The sequence below is a fragment of the Euprymna scolopes genome, chromosome 12 (genome assembly GCF_053919585.1).
Source record: "Euprymna scolopes isolate OS-2025 chromosome 12, ASM5391958v1, whole genome shotgun sequence".
NCBI classification, from domain to species: Eukaryota; Metazoa; Mollusca; class Cephalopoda; order Sepiida; family Sepiolidae; genus Euprymna; species Euprymna scolopes.
This window is the reverse complement of record NC_136493.1, coordinates 124,038,774-124,059,937: the sequence shown is the minus strand read 5'-3', so window position 1 is coordinate 124,059,937 and position 21,164 is coordinate 124,038,774. Positions and strand designations below refer to the sequence as shown.

General features: G+C 32.3%; 1 protein-coding gene across 13 annotated transcripts in view; it reads right to left on the bottom strand.

Moving 5' to 3' along the window:
- LOC145291467 (pre-mRNA-processing factor 40 homolog A-like) overlaps positions 1-21,164 on the bottom strand; it is a 180,780-nt gene that overhangs the window by 115,241 nt on the left and 44,375 nt on the right. For all 13 annotated transcript variants that reach the window (XR_013869422.1, XM_080137335.1, XM_080137332.1 and 10 more), the window contains exons 14-17: positions 20,739-20,830; positions 15,524-15,632; positions 11,650-11,800; positions 6,483-6,616 (exon numbers count right to left, since the gene is read on the bottom strand). Coding sequence is in view for 12 of the 13 variants with exons in the window: in XM_080137335.1 (XP_079993461.1) it covers positions 6,483-6,616; positions 11,650-11,800; positions 15,524-15,632; positions 20,739-20,830 (486 nt within the window). In the remaining variant the exon portion in view is untranslated. The remainder of the gene's footprint in view (positions 1-6,482; positions 6,617-11,649; positions 11,801-15,523; positions 15,633-20,738; positions 20,831-21,164) is intronic.

The following is a 21,164-nucleotide window of genomic DNA, read 5'->3' as shown; positions in this document are numbered from 1 at the left end:
ATTATTGTGGAGTTATCTCCATTTGTTTTCAAAATAGTGACAATTACTCATAAAATTTGATTTTCTTGTTTAAAAATAGAATTATTTGATCAATTTATATGATTTTTGGAATATGATATTTTGTTTTGTCATGGGCACATAAATCATACAGATTTTCTTTATTTTTGTATTTTAATACAGGGGGAATTCTGGACAAGAACCATGATACATTTAAAAAAATTAATGTTATGTCTGAGTATGAATCACCATTATTTTTCATGACAAAAATTGTACAAGTAAGATAACACGGCACAGAAAAAGAGATTTGATAGAAAAATATGATACATATATACATACATATATATATATATATATATGCTGATATTGATAGATGCAAGATTCTATACAAAAAGAAACATGGACATTTATTTATAGTAGGATTTAATCGGTGATCAATTTGGTCAGAAAAGGCGTATTTAAATGAACCAGAATCTTTTTTATTTATTTTCTTCACCAATAGAACAATGGATGCTATTCCTTGGTTATCTAGACTAACAATTCCTCTATCACAGGAGATCCTCTTGACAGATCAAAAAAAAATTTTTTTTTGAACTAATAACCTACAAACTGAAATACTCACCTATACTGAATTCTTTATTCATAATTATAATTACTCCATCATCTGCTCATCAATTCAACTATTTTCATTTGAAACTTTTTCTTTGTACAACCAACTAGTCAAAGTACCTATTAGGTTAACAATTCAGAAACATTGTCATCAAAAGCTCCAGATCAATAATTAAAAACAGGATTGCCGATTTCAAAATATTTGACTTCTTATTTTAAAGTCTTCAAATATTCACTTAATTTATTTATTGCAGAATATTATCCTCATCTTTCTTAATTGCTGTTTCACAATGTTTCAGCCAACTATCCCTCTGGCCTTTGTCAGCTGGTAACAGCGACGGGATAAGAACTCCAAATCTCCTAATTGCATTATCAGCAATTACTACCTTCTGTAGTTGTTGTCGGCTCACCACGTTTTTGGTCTAAGCCTCTGACCGGCTTTGGGTGGGATTGAAACCGCTATCTTCAGACAATTCTCACCGGGAACCGCAGAGAATAGTTGGCCGAAACGTCATGAAACAACAACTAAGAAAGATGAGAATAATAGTCCGCAATAAATAAATTAATAAATAATATTCATCTCAATAATGAATTCCAATTAAAATAATTCACACTGTTATTTCTTTGGTGACTAAAAAAAAATCTGACTCAGATTTCTAGCATTATCACAAGTCCACCTCTGCAATCCTGTTTGAAAAACTATTGGAAATGTATCTGCTTATACTTCTATTTTTTGTTGTTTTATGGAAATCGCTCTAGACATGGCATGAAGCCTCTTGATGTAAGAAATTAAAAAATTTCACTTTAAGACCAAAAAGTAACCAATGATATGGATAGATTCCGACCCAGAAAATAGCAATTTTTCTCCCTTTGTCTGAGACATTGTTTATAGAATGTGAGGACTAAAAGATAAAGTAAAGAAATATTACTACTTATGCTGTTATTTAGTTTTTATTTGAATAATTTTAACAATTCAAAGCAATAATCATGTTGTTGAATTATTATGTTGAAATAATAGTGTTAAATTATTTTACATAAGAAGGACCAATGGAAAGATATTTTTCTGGATAGCAAAAAAAGTTTTTTTGAATAGAAAATCCATTAACAGACAGCTAATATGAGTTTATTAACATTTCTCTGAAAATAGTATCCATTGTATTTTAAATATATAACTGACCTAAATGAGATAAATTATTAAGCACTAATAAATAGAAAGTAATATTGTGCTACATAGTTTAATACAAATATTAAAATCACATTGTAAGAGAATCTCCTCCTTCAGTCCAGCATTTCTTGGCAGACAAGGTTCTTTTATTTACCTTTTTTTAGTTTTCATGTTCCCTTTGTTTACATAACGTTTCGCTGACTCCTTTCTTCGGTGAAGAACTGCTGCACATCAAAATTACAACTTCCTTTCTCACACCATTATAACAAAGATCGTATATTATGATATTCGAAAACAAGGCTACATCAAAGGGAGGTCACTCATTCTTATCGAGGGTAGCCAGATTGGCCTTGTTGAAGTCAAATTTTGTGAATTTGGACTTTTGAAAGCCAAATTTTGTGAATTTGGCTTTTTAAAAATTGTATTTGACCTTTTTTTTAAAGCATAATGTATGAACTAAGGAAGGAAAAAAGGACACAATGCTCTATACCAGACATGTCCAAAACTTTAGAAAATAGCCTGCAATGTGTAAATGGATGGTAACATTTAATCCTACTAACACAAAGCTTCTTTCTTTCAATAATTACAAAGATCGTTATCTATCAGCCATTGATTGACATGGATAATTATACTAAGAGTTCATTACTTAGATTCCTCAGGCTAATAATATTCACAGGATAACAGTCTTCGTTAAAAAAAAAAAGTATATTGTACTTTTATTGTTTAAAAAAAAAAGTATATTGTACTTTTATTGTTTAAATAATTTAACTTTGTTCTATTAAAAAAAAAAGAGTTGAAAAGATATTTTTCATTCAGTAGTGAGATTTGGAAGACTGGCAATGAAAGAAATACAATCGCCAAAAGATAAGCGTTTTATTATTTCAAGTCGCCACTTTGAAAAATCAGTAAAAAATTAAAAAATATACAAGATACTGCTAGAAACTCACTCAATATATGTTACTGTGACATAGGCTGACATATATTCGATGAGTTTTTAACAGTATTTTGTATATTTTTAACTCATTTTCTCAAATTTACCGTGTTCAGCAGAGAGAGCGGCGCCATTTTAAATTTTCCAATATATCAGTAAATACTGTATGTTTTTCGAATTGAATAAACATGTTACATTAAATAAAAACACAAAAAAATTATCCAGTTAGAAAGGAAAGTAACTTATCTTGCCTTTGATAACATTTGTTTGTTGTACATTTGTTTTTCGACAACTTTTTTGAATCTTTGTGTATAGTAATACAAACTCAGAAAATCTTTTGAGAGTTTAAAATCTGCATATAAAAGTCAAGTAGAGTAAAACGTAGACCATACATTTATTTTCAGCCGCTTCATAACTCTTGCTTCCCTTATTCTGTCCTTTAGTCCTCACTTTCTATGAGCAATGTTTCTGGCAAAGGAGGAAAAATTTCTGTTTTCTAGGCATAAATTTATCCATCTGGCACTTATCATTGGATATTTTTTTTACATTGATGTAGCATTTTTTCTCCTCATTAGCTTGTTACATTAAGTGGCTTCATGCCTTGTCTGAAATGATTTCCATAAAAAGAATTTTAAAAAAGAGCTCCCTCATGCAAGTCACTTTTTCTTTAAAATCAAATTTTTGGGGGATCATTAGATCAAGGTGCTCTAATTGTTTAAAATTATAATGAACTTTAAAAAAGTAAGTTTACGTTTATGTGTATATACACACAAACCTATATGCAAAAAGGTTTCAAATGTATTTATAAGTTTTTTTTAATCAATAATTTACCTACAGCACCTTTCCTATCATAAAATAATCCAAAAGGGTTGACAATTCATAAAATCAAAAAGGAAAGAAAGAATGACGATAGAATGAATGCAATAAAATGTGGTTATTTACAAGGTCATCTATTGTGAAATCTAATAAAAAAAATATATTGATTTGCAGTGAAAAAACACAATTTATTCATTAAGCACACATCGAGGAGTTCAGCTGGCATAGACAACATTTTTCACATTAAGCATAAAGGTGATATTGATCTGTAATTTTAAACATTTATTGACTTTTTTTGTTGATAGTTTCGAAAGAATTACCTGAATTTGATCAGGTTCATTGTTTGGAAATATATGTGTGTGTGTGTGTGTGTGTGCAGAGCCTGATGTAGTTTTATGGGAAACTAGGGAGAAAGTAGCAACCATAGTTGAAGTTAATATCCCTAATGATGCTTGGTTAACCAAGTGCTGAGAGTGGAAAGATAAAATACCAAGACCTTATGTACAAGATGAATAAGAAACTGGAATCTTAGGAAGATTTCCACCATTCCAGTAATTATATGAGCAACCAGTCTCATGAAAAAAAAATAAGAGCTCTCGGTTGGTTTCAATAAAAAGCAGGGCAATGTTAGCAGTTGGTTTGGCTGCCCCATACCCAACGTTACAATCTTCAAAGGAAGAAAATTAAAAAAAAAAAACAATGAAAAAGAATTCTAAAAATTATCTAGCGAATATTGCCGGTGAACCAAGTGCAAAATACATACAAACAATTGCATTAAAAAAAACAGTTTAAAAAGATCTCTCAATTGAAGTGACTGAAATAGTGGGTGAATGTCTGGCATCCAGTAGAATGCTCCATCTTCAATAAAAACAAAATAAGATTACAATATTTTTACCCAAATTCTGATACAAATAGGATTAAGTTTCTAAAATAGTTTAATCGCCTAAAAAGTAGAATTTTTTAAAATGTAAACATAATTATCTTTCTGTCAAACTTTTATGTTTTTCGTTACATATTGTATTTAATATCTATAAATATAAAAGCGAAAATGTGTGTGTGTGTGTGTGTATGTTCGCTTTTTGTGTATATCTGCAAAAGGCTTTTTTCGTCAGCCTTCTCGGGATTCAATTTGATCAATCCCCTTGTTATGGGGAGTTGCTTCCCCCCCAAACATCTTGGGAAAATTAAAATAAAAAAAAAGTGTTCCCGCAGTAAATAAAATACTACCCCGTAGTCAAAGTTGACCCCATTAAGTCATTAAAACGTGCACCTACCAATTCTAAATAATTAAATAAATTCAAACATGTTTCCATTAGTATTTCGCGGTGGCCCATAGATTTCAAAGAAATTGCAAATTATGCTTAAATAAAGGGGAGATAACTGAAGTCTGTTCTTGTTACATTTCCCCTAAAAATGATGGCCATGAACGTGAAAGTATGCTTTATGTAATAATGCAGTTACTAATTGCGACATGACAAGTAGATAACATTGCTTTTAGTTGAAATTAACAAAATTAAGTAGATAACATTAGTTTTTAATGGAAACTTAATTTTGCGACTGCCATTCAATTTGGTTTTAATACCAAAGAAGTGCCAAATAATTCCTACTATTACAAGAGGCTTAATTTGATATTTTTATTATATTTTCTTTATTCAACTTTATTCATGTTTTGGTTTTGTTATCCTCTGTGCCTGCATTTAACGCTGCCACATATGGTTTGGTTATTTTGTTTTACGACATGTCAACCATCTTTGGGTTATTTAATGCTGAATCCAGTAATTGGACAAAAAGTTTTTTTATAGCATCAGATATGTATTCATGGAATTTGGGTTGATTTTTGTTGTATAGGAAAATTGTTTTTGTTTTTGACTTTGCAGAACATGATTGAGTTTTGCAAAGGAAAAAGGGAAAAAAACCATAACATAAATGTTTGGTGCATTTTAGGTGAGAAAGCCAGTATCTTCAGACAGCCTGATCTGATAGCACCAGAGCCACACATAGGGAGAAATTTTTTTTTTTTTTTATTACATATTCATTGCAATAGCACTATTGTGAATTGAGACTTTTTTCTTTTTGCTCAATTTTTTTTTTTTGTTTGCAAATCGTTGTAATCATGGGTGCGCTCGGGAACTGCTGTCTAATTTATTAGCAGAGTTTTGTGGAGGAAGGTCCAAACTTTTCTAAGAATATTATCGGAATGCATGCAAATGCAAGAGATCTGCTGTAACCTGAACTTATTTTTAAGTGATTCCAGTTTCGTAAAAGGAGAGGAAAGTCAGACATTATCAATAACATATTTGACACACTTTTCACAGCTTCATGATGTTGATTAATGCTAATTTGGCAGCGATTTCAAACAAAGAGAAAAATAAAAGCCAATATTCAACTTCTGACATAGTGGGGTGGGAGGGGGTGCAAAAGTAGGTATACAGTAGTGTAATACAAATGAAATTAGTGATATTAAAAGTGAAAATAAAAAAATCATTTTTTTTTCAGTTCTACTGGCAATCTGAAGACCTGATTGATTATGGCTTCTTATTACATATGCTTCTTATTAGATGTTTATGCAACAGCTGTTGGTATATTAAATGTATTGTGAATAGTATGTATATGTTCTTCATTTTTTATGACCTCTAAAGGGTCATTTAAGGCCAGGAACTTTATTTTTTAAACCTATTTGATCTTAAAAAATAGTTTTATAGATGATTCTATTTATTGAATATATTTTATCATCCTTTGTTATTGTTTTCAAGAGTAAAATGTTGTCATTTTCTTGAAAATTGTGTTTTCAATAATAAAATGTCACTTTCTTAAAAATGTTTAAAATCAAGAAACAAGTATCTTCAAACACAGATGTAAGAGAGAAAGACGATGAAAACAGGCATGATTGATTATTTTAGACAAACCTAGAAAAATTACCCCCCCCACACACTTTATTCCCAAGAAAAGAACGATATGACTTACCTGAAAGCTCTCCCTGTTTTTCCTTTGCTGCCTTCTCACTCTCCTCCTCTCCCTCTCTTTCTCATCATCGTATTCCTGTTCCAACATTCGTATGTGATCCTCAAAGCAAATCAAAGCATCTTCTTTATCCATATCTGATTGGAAAAAACATTTTACAGAAATTAGGAAAAGGCCACGAAAAAAAAAAAAAAAAAAAATGAAAATATCTTTACAAATTACAAATCCAATCAGTTTTGGGTTCTTGTCGAGAATTCCTCTTATACTAAGAAATAACAAGTGAAGCGTGCATGGTCCCCCATGAGTGCACAGTGAACGAGGCATAAAAAAATGACCAAGTTCAGCATTCGCCCCCTCCCCATTTAGCCCCAAAAGCACCCAGGTAAAAATCCTGGTAAAAATGAACAAACTGTGCAGTTTTAGGCCTTAACATATGTAAATTTGAGTTCTGCACCATGCAAAAAAAGAAATGACTAAGTCCATCATTTAGCTCTCCCCCATTTAGTCCCAAAAGTCCCCAAAGCCTTAACATATTCAAATTAGAGTTCAGCACCATGCAAAACTGCTAAACAGACATACACAGAAAATTCGGGGCAAATATGGTAAAATAGTCCCAAAAATGGAGTGTTTTTATTAGCCTTAAGAGCCACTTGAGGCACACCCAGGAGTTATCACGAAGTATAGACAAATAAAATTATATAGAAATTAGTTAGTTACAACTTTTCAGAAACTTTTATAAAAATCCAAGGCACCAATTTTTTTTTTTTTTTTTTTTAATAAGCACAGAAGTGTAAATTTTAGCCATTTTAACCAGAAAGGCCCCCCGGGAGGGGGGGGGGGCAACAGGAGTTTACCTGGAAAATCCGTTCTGTTAGTTTTTTTACTCATAGCATGTTTAATGTTTGTGCGAAATTTTTAAAATTTTCAAGGCATAGTTATTGAGAAGAGTGCGGACAGATGAACAGACAAATGGACTAGGTCCACTCTCCTTTTGTCGAGGGACCAAAAAGGAAAGAAAAATGTGCATGATGTATGTACTTGCGAAGAAATGAAAACTTTATATTCAAAAATAGTTTTATTTTTATAAAAATATTTAAGAGATTACTGGGAATTTGTCGGCATCTATATATATAAAAGGCAAAATGTGTGTGTGTGTGCATTTTTTGTGTATGTCCGGAAGAGGCTTTTTTGTGGGAGCGCTCGTGGGGGTCACTGTTTCTTAGAAATTTTTATATGCTACCTAGATCATAATATCTCCGATTTACAAAAGGGGGTCGTGTGTATCTTTAATTTGGGCAACTTTTACATGCTATTTTCGCAATATTTTTTACTCTCCAAGTGTTTCTTGGGCTTTTCCATATAAAAAAGCAAAACTGGGAAAGCGAAGTCGAGTTCTCGGCCTTTCGTGCTGAGGCGTCCAGAAAGCAATGAGGTTTGATCAATGTGGGGGGAAAAAACCTGTCATATCAGACAATTGCTATTCATTTGGACACTCCCCTTTTTATGGGGAACTGGTTTCCCCCAACATCTTGGGAACACTGGCTTGCAGTCAAAGTGAAGTCACATGATGTTTGACCTCATTAAATTCACACACGTGTCATTTAACTTTTTAATCATTAAATTAAAACACTTTTCAGTTCCTCTCCTGTCGTGGCGGAGTGCTAAGATGTCAGGGTTTTTTCCCTTTCTTTTCTATCTTCGCGTCAAGGCTTTGGGTTCGAACCTACCTTCTTACCAACATTTTTTTTCTTTTAAACTTCCAAAACACCCAGGCAATGCCAGGCACCCACACTAGTTACAACATAAATCAAGTAAGAATTCTACCCTATGCAACGATGGCCATCAACTCCCTGTATTTCCTCCTATAACTGACAACACGCTATGCAACATACAAATATTTGTGCGTGAGGTCGCCAAGCTAATCAAGAACCTTGACTCCAGTAAAGCAACTGGCCCTGATGGCATTCCAATTATAGTGTTGAAAAAACTTCAACCTGAACTTGCCCCCATACTTACAAAACTGTTTAAGTGTTGCTTTAAGAAGTGCTTTCCAACACCCTGGAAAACCTCATCAGTATGCCCTGTATTTAAGAATTCAGGTGATAAGTCATCTCCCTCTCAGTACAGACTAATAAGTCTCCTGTGTGTCATGAGTAAGTTGCTGGAATCCATATTAAATAAAGAAGTAGTCAACCACCTCAGCAGGAATAAGCCTCTTAGTGACATGCAATATGGTTTCTGTTCTGCTAGATCTACAGCAGATGTACTAACGGTTATATCACATAGGATTAGTGAATCTCTCGACAAAGGCTTCCTTTCTAGGGCAATTGCTCTTGACATATCAAAGGTCCTCAATAAGGTATGGCATAAAGGCCTACTTCACAAGATTTCCAGCTACGATATAACTGGAACTGTTTTCTCAATAATTAAATCATTTCTCTATAAGAGTAATGGTTGATGGGCAGAAATCAGAGACCCACTGTATTAATACTGGAGTTTCTCAGGGGTCCATCCTGGGCTAAACTCTCTTCCTGATCTCCATTAATGATCTCCCTAAACACATACTTAAATCATTCATTGATATCTATACTGATGACATGACCATTATGGCAACACATCAAAGGCCGTAAATGACAAAGTTCTCTCTGATTCTCTCTCCTCTGATCTTGAGCACGTGGTACAGTGGGGGAAGAGGTGGCTGCTTACTTTTAATGCATCTAAAACTAAGCTTCTATCTTTACATCATCAACGCTCTGATCCTCATCTGGCATCAATTGAAATGGATGGCTCTCATCTAGGGAAGGCTTCATGTTTTGATAAGCTTCTGGGATTACCTTTTCTCCGGACCTAAAATGGAACACGTACATAAAGTCCGTTGCCAAGGTAGCTGGAAAAATGGTAGGATTCTTCAGAAGATATCTCACTGCTGATGCAATTCTCTATCTATATAAAAGCCAAGTATGTCCAAGGATGGAGTACTGCTGCCACATCCGGGCAGGAGCTGCTAAAAACAGCCTATCCTGCCTTGACAGAGTACAAACTAGACTTCGTGGCCTAATGGGGGATGCCATTTTCTCTTCCCTACAACCTCTCTCCCACAGAAGAGACGTTGCGAGCTTGTCTTTGTTTTATCGTTATTTAATGGCAAATGCTTGTCTGAGCTCCAATCCCTCCCTGCCCTCCCTCCCCCGCCAATCTTTCATGAAAAACACCCGTCTAGCTGAAACCACTGTCAATTTTCCCCATTCTTTATTCGTGCTAAATCAAAACGTAGATTTCATGAACAAAGCTTCTTTCCTAGAACTGCACGCCTGTGGAACTCTCTTCCGTTTGCCTGTTTCTCACCTGACTACAACCTGGATGTCTTTAAGTTCAACATAAACAAATTCCTGATAAACCGCCCCCTTAAGTAAGACACTTTATCAAATCTCCATTACTAACGATTACTACGATATTATCCCACTGATTACTGTACATGCAATAACCCTTATCCCCGAGTGGCTTCCAGGCCTTGATAAGTGGTGGCTACTATGTAAAAAAAAAAAAAAAGGAATTATTGTTGAGTTATCTCTATTTTTTTTTTTTTTTGATTTTTTTAAAAAAATAGTGGACATCACAATCACTTCTCAGATACTCATAATATTGAATTTTCTTATTTAAAAATAAGACTACTTTGATCAATGTGATTTTTGGAATATGATATTTTTGTTTTGTGATGGATACATACATCAGATATTTGTATACTTTTTTTAATATAGCAGAACTACTGAACAAGAACCCATTATAGTGAACAGGATTTTTCTTTTTTTGTTCTTCATATAGAACTGAATTAAACCCAATAGCATTCATATATCAATTTGAGATGAAAACAATTGACACTTTAATGGGGTATTATCATTGCAAATGGTCAGAAGATAGAAACGGCTCATGTTCAAATTCTGACTTCATTGCAAGTCTGAACAAAGAAAAAAAAAAGACCTTCCAGCGAGGATGAGTGTTATATTTAAGGTAGACAAACGGTAACATTCAAGAGCAAACAACAATGAGGAGTCATTTTTGTTTTCATATTGTCTCATCAACAGCAAATTTATTTAGTTTTGTTTTTTTTTTTTATTAAAACCATACATAGGAAAATCTCACTCTACATCTAATATTTCAGACTAAGGTAATTTTTTTAATACTCAATTCAGAACAGGAGGGTAATGTATCATAGTATCTGTTGTGTTGTCATGAAACTATTCACCCAGGCATTACCTCCACTAGTTTTTTTTAGTTAAAGGTAATGAAATATATGTTCATTCATTATGTTACCATCTTCCCAGAAATAATTTCTACTGTTTTCCTTTATTTTTAATTATTATTTTTAATTTTATTAATTTTTATTTTTTTATAGGGGGAGGGGGTAGTGTAGTAGCTGTTCTGTTGTCGTGAGACCATCCACCTAGGCATAATCTCCTTTTATGGAATGGAGGGGTTAGCATATATATGTCAACAAGAAATTATCACAATCGGCTGTTTATTAGAAAATTACACACATACATATAATCACTAGTATATTAATAACCTATATGCTTAGCACTGAATAAATGAAAGAAAGTAAAATGCATTCTGGTGACTATGAAATACCCAACTTGCCCATTCCAGACAACTGAAGAAAGGATGTGATGCAAAAGTTTAATGTTCAAATGAAAATTGTGGATATCATAAGCAAGAGAAACCATGACCACCTGGCGTGTTGTAGATCTTGGATTGAGTAAAGTCCCATTCAAGGCAAAGAGAACATGACATTTAAACTGTAATCCTAAAAATAGTTAGTTGTCTGTCAGACCATCACTTAGAACTGATTTTTAAATAATAACTTTATCTGTTGCATCACATGGCCGGCCAAAATATCATTCAAAATTTAATGAATTCAAAATATAACCATTGTGGCGGCTGTTATTAATAATAATAAGAATCTTCCATCAGAGAAGTCTTGCCAAAAAGTTGCCAAAAAGTTCTTATCTATTCATCCCTTTAGACCATCTTCCTTCCAAATTACTCTCCCTCTAGGACGCTGTCTTTTCTCATTTTCCCACCATGGCAAAGAGATAAATAAAATCCCTTCTGATCATTTTGTTTAAATCTTCATATTGATCCTCAAAGACTTTAGACAACAAAATTTACTTACTTTGTAAATCTGGGTCTTCAGTAAACCGCGGATTATCAAGTAACATTTGCTGAGCCTCAGACCAAGTAGTGCAGTAAGTTAGGCTTGGCATACTGTCAAGGATTTCAGAAAATACTTTGATGTTGCGCTTACGTAAAGCCTTCGCCTCTTCCTGAAAAGTAAAATAGAAATGGTTACAATCAAGTTGAAAAAAGAAAACATTAACTTTAATTATTTCAAACTATTAAATCACTGATCTTTAGGTGATGTTTGCCTTTCTTAGTTTGAAAGAGTTTATCAGTCGGTTAGTCATACTTCCAGTTACAATATTCTTATCACTTAGCATAACATCTTATTTTAAATACAGCCAAGCATCTTTATACGAGATTTTCCATTTGTCATGCTTAAGCTCAAAAGGGCTCTTCCGTCTCTCCCGATCAACCTCAAAAAGGCTCTTCCGTCTCTCCCCATCAACCTCAAAAAGGCTCTTCCGTCTCTCCCCATCAACCTCAAAAGGGCTCTTCCGTCTCTCCCGATCAACCTCAAAAGGGCTCTTCCATATCTCCTGATCAACCTCAAAATAGCTCTTCCGTCTCTCCCGATCAACCTCAAAATAGCTCTTCCGTCTCTTCCGATCAAGCTCAAAATAGCTCTTTCATCTATCAATCAAGCTCCAAAGGGCTCTTTCGTCTCTACCGATCAAATTCAAAATGGCTCGTGTCTTTCCAGATCAACCTCAAAATAGCTCTTTTGTCTTCCCTGATCAAGGGTAAAATAGCTCTTTTGTCTTCCCCACTCAAACTCAAAATAGCCTTTATGTTTCTCTTGTCAAGCTCAAAATAGTCTTTTTATGGTTAAACACATTGAATGAATTCAGATTCATTTAACATCTAAAATCTAATACTGTCCACATGATTCATTCTTCAAACCATAATCATAACATCCATCAATAGTATTCATATTATTGTGAGTCTTCAGACTACTGATCTTATCTTCAGTCCGAAGAACCACAATAAAAAGTTCAGAAACGTACTATCCATAATATTTCATATTGTTGGCAAAATAAAATCATAAAAAAAACATTAATGGGTCAAAAAGCTATAATTAAATCAGCAATATTTCAAGTGATTTCATTAAACTGAAAGAAGATTTTAAAAAATAGAAATAAATGAGTTGGAACAGATACATTAATGGCATTATTAAGGCTGCTGCAAAGGTGGGCTCTCTCTACTGTGCTAGAAAGTTATTTACACCTAAGAGTATTCTGTACATCTATGAGGCCACCATTCATCCATGTATGGAGTATTGTTGCCACATTTGGGTCGGTGCATCTTCTACTAGTCTTTTTAAAACAGTTCAAAAGAGAGTTGCCAACTTAATAGGTCCCCGCACTATCAGCTAAGTTTCAACCGCTATTCCATTGAAAAAATGCTGCATCCCTCTGCCTGTTTTACAAGTATTTTAATGGTAGGTGCTCTGAGAACTACAGGCCTTTTTACCGCTTCGACATAAATACCCTCAACAAACCCGACAAGCAGCAAAGTCCCACCCCTAAACAGAAATCCCTAGACGTAAGAAAGCCTTTCACTCTAATAGTTTCTTCCCTAGGATTGCTAGATTTGGGAATTCCCTTCCAGGTTCTTGCTTCCCTTATTGTACTGATATGCAGAAGTTCAAGTGTAACAGACATCTTGCTGCTCAACTCCCTACATAATATCCCTACAAATTATGTCTCAGATAGTAGCTCCCTACATCAAAATGGCAATGCACCTTGTTTGGGGTGAAAATGCAATATAAAGATTTTAAAAAAAAATAAAAATCATTAATCAAGCTCATAGTCCTTGCCAGTATCCATTAGGTTAATCACGCATATACTTGATAATGAATGATTAAACCAATTGTCAGATTGTTATCAATATTATATTCTAATAATGTTGCACTCTTAAATAAAATTATGTCAGCAAAGATGAAGTCGTTTCAAGCTTTTTTTCGTTATTGTGCAGTATAGTTAAGAAAAAAAGGAGTGAAAAAATTTTTTACAACAAATAACATACCAAACGCAAGAAAAATTTAATCTCCAGTTCTTGTCTAGAATTCCTCCATATTAAAATACAAAAATCTGTATGATGTACATAACCATGACGAAACGAAAATATCATATTCCAAAAACCATGTAAATTGATTGAGTAGTTGTATTTTTAAATAAGGAAATACATTTTTTTAAGTATCTGAGGAGTGACTTCCATCTGCCATTTTGAAGAATGGGTACTTGTACAGTTTAATCAAGACATTAAAAAATGAAAATATCGAGAGAAAAAAAAAAAAAAAAAAAAAAAGGTTATATTGTATGTATCTGTTATAGAATGAAGTTCTCCGAAAAAAAAAATTTCACTTAATTTCATCAAGTAGTTTCTTTTTTACAGCAAAAAGACAATATGTTATGATATCGAGCAAAAGGTTCGATTTTTAGGAAGAAAAGCTAGTATTAAAGATGGGGAGGGAGTGTCGGTGTTTTACATGGAGTTATCTCCCCGTGGCGTGTTCAAAATTTCCAAGATGGCTGACTTCAACGCGCTCTCATAAAAACGTGTTTTTCTGCTGTAAAATAAAAACTACTCGATCGAATTAAGTGAAATTTTTTACGGAGATCTTCAGTCCAAAACGGATACGTACAATATAAACTTTTTTCAATATTTTTATTTTTTAATGTCTTGATTAAACTGTACAAGTACCAATATTGTAATGCCTACAAATTCTCAACAGTTTAACAATTATTTTCTTTATAAAAATAAAACTACTTGATCAATTTACATGATTTTTAGAATATGATATTATTTTTATGTCATGGATACATATATCAAAGATTTTTCTGTATTTTTGTTTTTTTTAATAGAGGAGAAATTCTAAAATAGAGCTTAATCTTCCACTGACCATATTAGTTTTTCAATTTTGAAACATTAAAAACTAAATTGGATTTTTGCATTAACTTCACATTTTTCAATTGTTCAGCATCCATCAAATTTCCATATTACGTATTAAAAGCATTAAAAAAACAAAAACATCTTCAATCCATTTCTACAAGATTCAAAGCAATGATACAAAATCTTGAGGAAAAAAAAAAAAAATGGTGCAAATGTACTATAATAGCAAAATTAAAAATTTTTAATATTGAATTTCAAGGCAAAGCAATAGTCTCTACTTAATTGCCATATTACAGTAATGAATACATCCAAAAATTATGAAAACCAATAAGGCAGAAAAATAATTATTAAAAAAACATTTGACGAAAATTAACGAAACTGAAATGTTTGGCTAAAAAAAAAATAAAAATAAAAAATAGAATTCCAAAGGGAGGTAAATAGCACATAACTATAGCCCATTTTAAAATAAATAATTATAAATACGAGTTGTTTTAGCATAACTGGGTTACTTCCCTTGTTATCATGTTATGCGTTCCTAAAGAAATACGGCAAAGTTTTATTTACAATAAAGATCAAAAACTGGTGTTTTTTTCTTTAAATAATGCGGTAATATTTAAGTACTTCTGACATACAAATTAAGTCAATATCATTGCTTTTTGTTGAAATTGACATTAAGACAGAAAATACCATTGTTTTTTTTTGTTTTAAATCAATGTTTTGTTTTCCTAATTTCGCTATTATAGTGTAAATAAATAAAAATATAACCCTTAAAAATAGTTCCAAAACTGAAAAGCTATGCAAGTCAATACATTACGTTTTCTTGTATTGTGTAAAAGTTATTTGTTCTAAATTTTTTCTCGAACCCTTATTTTCTTTTTGTAAACTATAATGCACAATCGCCGTAAAATGTTTTTTAATTCTGTTAAAATCTGGTATTTCAGTTGTCGATAAAGAGAAGCCAAAACTGTTCCTACCTTTTCCCTTTTCGCTAGCATATGCAAGACATCTTCAAAGAGTTCACGCCGATCACGGTCACATACACTTTTCCAAACTTCGTAATCACCAAATATATTGTCAGCTTTCCTGGAAAGAAATACAAACACAATAAAAAAAAGATATACAACTGTAAAAATAATTTAAAACATCTTCAGATGATTTTAGTACAAAACAATTGCGGAGTTTACTACACCCAAAATATCTTGCATATACTATGGAACGCACAAGTTATAAAGATGGATTTGATTCGTATAGTTTTTAAAATAATTTACATCTATATATATATATATAAAAGCAAAAATGTATGTATGTATGTGTGTATGTTTGTGTGTCTGCTAAAAACTTTCGACAGACAGAATAAAAATTCACAAATTTGGTCTCATATGAAAGCCCCATCCTTCGCCCGAAAAATATCGAAAAATTGGCCAAAAACGTTAATTTTTCCACCCTGAAATCAACACTTTTCTACAGGAGGGGGTGGGGGGTCAACAAAAACCGTCCTCTCATGACGAGATCAGTTCTACGCATGCGTCAGACGACGTCATAACCTGATTTAGTTTAAATATTTGAATAACCGACACAATTTCATGTACGTCGTGTTAGCTCAGTTGGTTAGATCGTTGGATCATTATCTAAACGTTTTGGGTTCGAATCGTGATGTGAGATGTCTTCTTTTTTTTTTTTTTTTTTTTTTTTAAATTTTAATATTGAAGCAGTGTTATTTAAGCCATTTTTCACGTAACGTTCGTATTTGTTTTTTTTTTTTACTTCGCTTATTCTTAGGTTTTCATTAGCACCCCCCACCCCCCGACCAACCACACACACAAAAACACCTGGGTACCCACCGATTTTTTAAATTTTAATATCGAAACAGGCTTATTTAAGCCATTTTTCACATTTTTCTTTTTTTTTGGTTTTTATTTTTCAGATTTTTTAAAGCAGTTTTAACGTTCATTTTTCTGTTTTCTTTTTGTTTTTGTTTTTTCGATTTTTACATTGTTCGTTTACCTTACGTTAGTTTTTTTTTGTATTTTATTCTTATGTTTTGATTTGCATTGAAATTGTTTTGTGGTCATTAGACAACCATTCCCTCAACTTCAATTTCTTTTTAAGACAAGTTTAAATCTTAAACATTTTCTAGAATCAAAATCATGTAATTTATCAAAATTAGAATAAAGATTCAAGACAAACATTAGTATCATTTAATCTGAATTTGAATCTTCATATGAGGATACAAAAATGGTATAAAACTTCAGCTTGAGGAATGGATTTTATTTAATATGGGGCAGATACTTTTAGTTTTCCTATAAAGACTATAAACTGTACTTTGTTAAAACTGATTTAATTTAAATATTTGATAAAAAAAAAAAAAATTTTATAAACTGGAAAAATAATGGGATCCTTCTATCGATCCAGTAGATATCTACCTGCTGATGCAATTCTCTACCTATATAAGAGCCAGGTACATCCAAGGATGGAGTATTGCTGTCACATTTAGGCAGGAGCTGCTAGGAAGACCTTATTCTGCCTTGACAGAGTTCAGAATAGACTTTGTAGATTAGTAGGAAATGTCCTTTTCTCTTCCCTACAACCTCTTTCTCAGAGAAGAGACGTGGCGAGCCTATCTGTTTTATCGTTATTTTCATGGCAAGTGCTCGACTGAGCTCCAACCTAGGGTCCCTCTCTCGTCAAACATTCTCGAGAAACACTCGTTTGGTTGTAAACACTATCAATAATTTCCCCCAATCTTTATCCGTGCCTAAACCTAAACGTAGATTACATGAACAAAGCTTCTTTCTTAGAACTGCACAACTGTGGAACTCTCTTCCGTTTACCTGCTTACCAGCCGACTACAATATGGCCGTCTTCAAGTCCAATGTAAACAAGTTCTTGATGAGCCTTAAGTAATCTCATTTACCAAATTTACACTTCTAACGATTACTATGATATTGACCTTTTGACCAATGTACACTCTTTAACCCTTATCCTTGAGTGGCCTCTGGACCTTGATAAGTGGAGATTCCTTTGTAAAAAAAAAAAAAAAGTCTCCTTGAAAAAGGTGAGCATAATCTCCTCTTTAATTATAGAGATTTTTTTAGTGATAAAAGATTCAGTGATTGTGAAACTCTTGATTCAAGATAAAAGTGTCTGCCTTGATTGGAAGAGTCTCGATTTATGTTGCATACTTTGGCATACATAAAAACGATGTCACATTTATAGGCTGATTCCTAACAGGCTGATTAAAATCGAAACTAAACATAATCAACAGATAGACTGCACAGGTAATTAAAAAATTCAAAAGGAATGAAACTTTAAGAATTACATTTTTTTTTTTTTTAATGTTAAGTACATAACTTATAAATTTTAAGAGAATTTATCAGAACGTATTTTAATTTCTAAACATGTTTTTAACACTAAAATGCATGTTTACACTTTTGCTTAAAAAAAAAATCAAACCAATAAATAATTAGCGATCAAGAGGGATCATGCTTTAATGATTTTCAATTGAATAAGCAATGTTTTTTGTAATGGTGTAGATTGGCCTTCCTTTGTTTACAAAATCATTTGACGGAAGTGACGTCAGACATATTTTTATCTACGGATGGCCAAAACCGTATAGAATGAACCTTTTTTTTTTATATAAGTTTTATTCAAACAGTGTTTATTTGAACTGGTTTTTTTTTGTATTTATTAACTGTTTTATTCTTTTTATCAAACAAAAATAGAACTTTTATAATGACATATATTATGGACTGTTTTTCAAAGATCGAAATTTAAAAATTAAAGTTAGTTTTATTTAAAATAAAAAAAAAAAAAGATGAGGTGTTTTTTTTTTCAATTAAATTATAAGCTTTATTTGAACTTTTAAACAAACTTTTACAGACATAAAAAATAGACTTTAGAGATATTTTATAATAATTTTTTTTAAATATATTTAACGAAAAGTTTTTTTTTTTTATCATTTCATTGTTGAATAAAATTTGAAAGTGATCAATGATGAAAAAAAAATATCTCGAAAAGAAAAAACACCTCGTCTTTTTTTTTTTTTTAGAATAAAACTTTAATTTTAAAATTTTGATGTTTGAAAAACAGTCCATAATATATATTTCATTATAAAAGTTCTATTTTTGTTTGATAAAAAGGCACTTGTACAGTTCTATGCCTGAGTCAATATGCGCATAGAAGCCCGTATAATCGCCTCCTTGGGGGCAGGGGCGTCGATGTATGTATGTATCTGTGTATGTGCGCATCCATGCCTACGCGCGTGCACCCAATCTTAGCACCTTAAAGAAAATTTGACGCAAGCGAGAACAACGCAGGTGTCTATGCATGCAGGCGTACATATGCACATATATTTGCACGCTAGGGCGGCATGTATGTGTACCCGTGACCATTTCTTTTAAGTATATATGTGTGTACGTGTGCATGTGTGTACCCGTGGCTGCGACCGCTAGCTGACCCTCTCCAAACAATTAACAACAAAATAAAAACTAAAAATAAATAAACCGAATCATAGCCCCCACCCCAAACATAAGCAACACCCAACAGATCAAGACATACTTACCAAGAAATCACCTCACCAACGAGACGCTAAAAACTTTAACACTAAGACTCGAATTTTAAAGTAACCCCCCTCCTCCACCCCCACATATTCCCCTTCCCCTCATGTATCCCTATGCCCTCAGCCACACCAGAAATGAACCTCCCAGACCCTCCCCCACAAGTTCCTTAAACCCCAAAACTAAAACATTATCGACATACCAAACGCCCCCACCCACCTTCCCTCCTTGTTCCCTTCCTCTTCTGCCCTCCTCGCAAACCCCCCCTGACCTCATTCACTCTTCCACTTTTTCATCCCAAAATAGCGAACATTTCTGTAAAAGTCTGAGGACGCTACAGCCGGCCAAAAAAAAACGGTCATATAGCCGAAACAATAATGTAACTTAACAGAAAGATACGGTAATACAAAAATAAAATGCACATATATATATATATATATATATATATATATATATGTCGAAATATATTTTATTTCCTTATAATATATACCAATCCTTATTTAAGAAGCTCAATGTAATTACAGAGCAATATAATGAATAAATTCCAAAGTTCATGATGTTGACCATCTTATAATTTATTTCTTTAATTCAGTTGATATTTATAATTCTTGACAGTATCAAAACACACTTTATTTTCTTTTGACAGATTGTTGTGGGCAAAATAGATTCACTAATTGATAAAATGATTAAGTGATTGATTTTGTGATACGAAACAGATACTGTCAAGAATTGTAAATGTCAACTGAATTAAAGGAATAAATTATAAGATGATCAACGTCATGAACTTCGGAATATAGTCTTTTGTCATTTATTCACTATATATGAAACACTAGTGTCTGTAGGTATTTAATTATTATAGTAAAAAAAATAATTATATATATATATATATATATATATATATATATATATATACATATATATGCACACACATATACACATTCATGCACACTTCCTTTTAGTTTAATTTTCAAATAAAGAGGACATAAATTATTTTTAAATTCTAGTGAATTAGAAAAACAAGTTAGTGATTTTTTTTTCTATTTTAAAATGATAAAAAAATTTGGTTATTGTGAAACTCTTTTGATCCAAGGCAAAAATGTCTGCCTTGATTGGAAGAGTTTGAATTTATGTTGCATACTTTGGCTGAACCAGACACAAAAATGAATGTGACAAGTTTGAACGTTAGATGCAAAAGAAGAAATTAAGACAACTGAAGAGTTTGTGAATTTTTTTCTTAAAAAAGTCATTATGAAACTCTTTTGATCCAAGACAAAAATGTCTGCCTTGATTATGACAAGTTTGAACATTAGATGCAAAAGAGAAAAAAAAGAAATTAAAAGACAACTTATGAAACTGCTTCTCTCTGGAAAAATAAAATCCTAAATATTATGATTCAAATTTTATAAAATTTATTAAATGGATAGCATTAAAAAAAGCTTTAAAAAATTGCCATTAAAATTCTATTTCTTTTATAGGCTAAGATTAGGCTTATAATATGGCCAGTAACAAATTTAAAGAAAAAAGTAAATCTTTAAAAATTTCTGACTGATCAAATAATCCAAGTTTGATTAAAGTATTACCTTTTAAGCAAAACTAGTTTTACAAAATTGAAGAGGAATTGTTTACAACTTACCAATACTTCACAGTCGAATTCATTTTGTCACTACTTAGAAGGAAGCTTTCCAAATCTTCTTTGGCTTGTTTGGCGCGAAGTCTTTGTTCCTCCTGAAAATCACAAGAAAAACCAAACAATGGATCAGTGGAATTATCCTCAGATTTATTTACCTCCTCACCAAGTGGTTAAACACAAGGTTCATTGGTGCATTAGCAATAATCTCCTTCTTAAAGAAAAAATGGTAAAGCCAAGGAGAGTGGACAATCTAGGACTGAACAGAACTGTAACACAGCTAGACGGAAGCAAAGGTACTATCAGATTGTTGAGGAGACCTACAGTTAACTGAGGACCATTTATGATGCGTGTCCTCATGAAAAATGCTGCTTTTTACACTGCATATATGATATATATTTTCATAAACATAAAAAAATAGTAAGCAAGAGA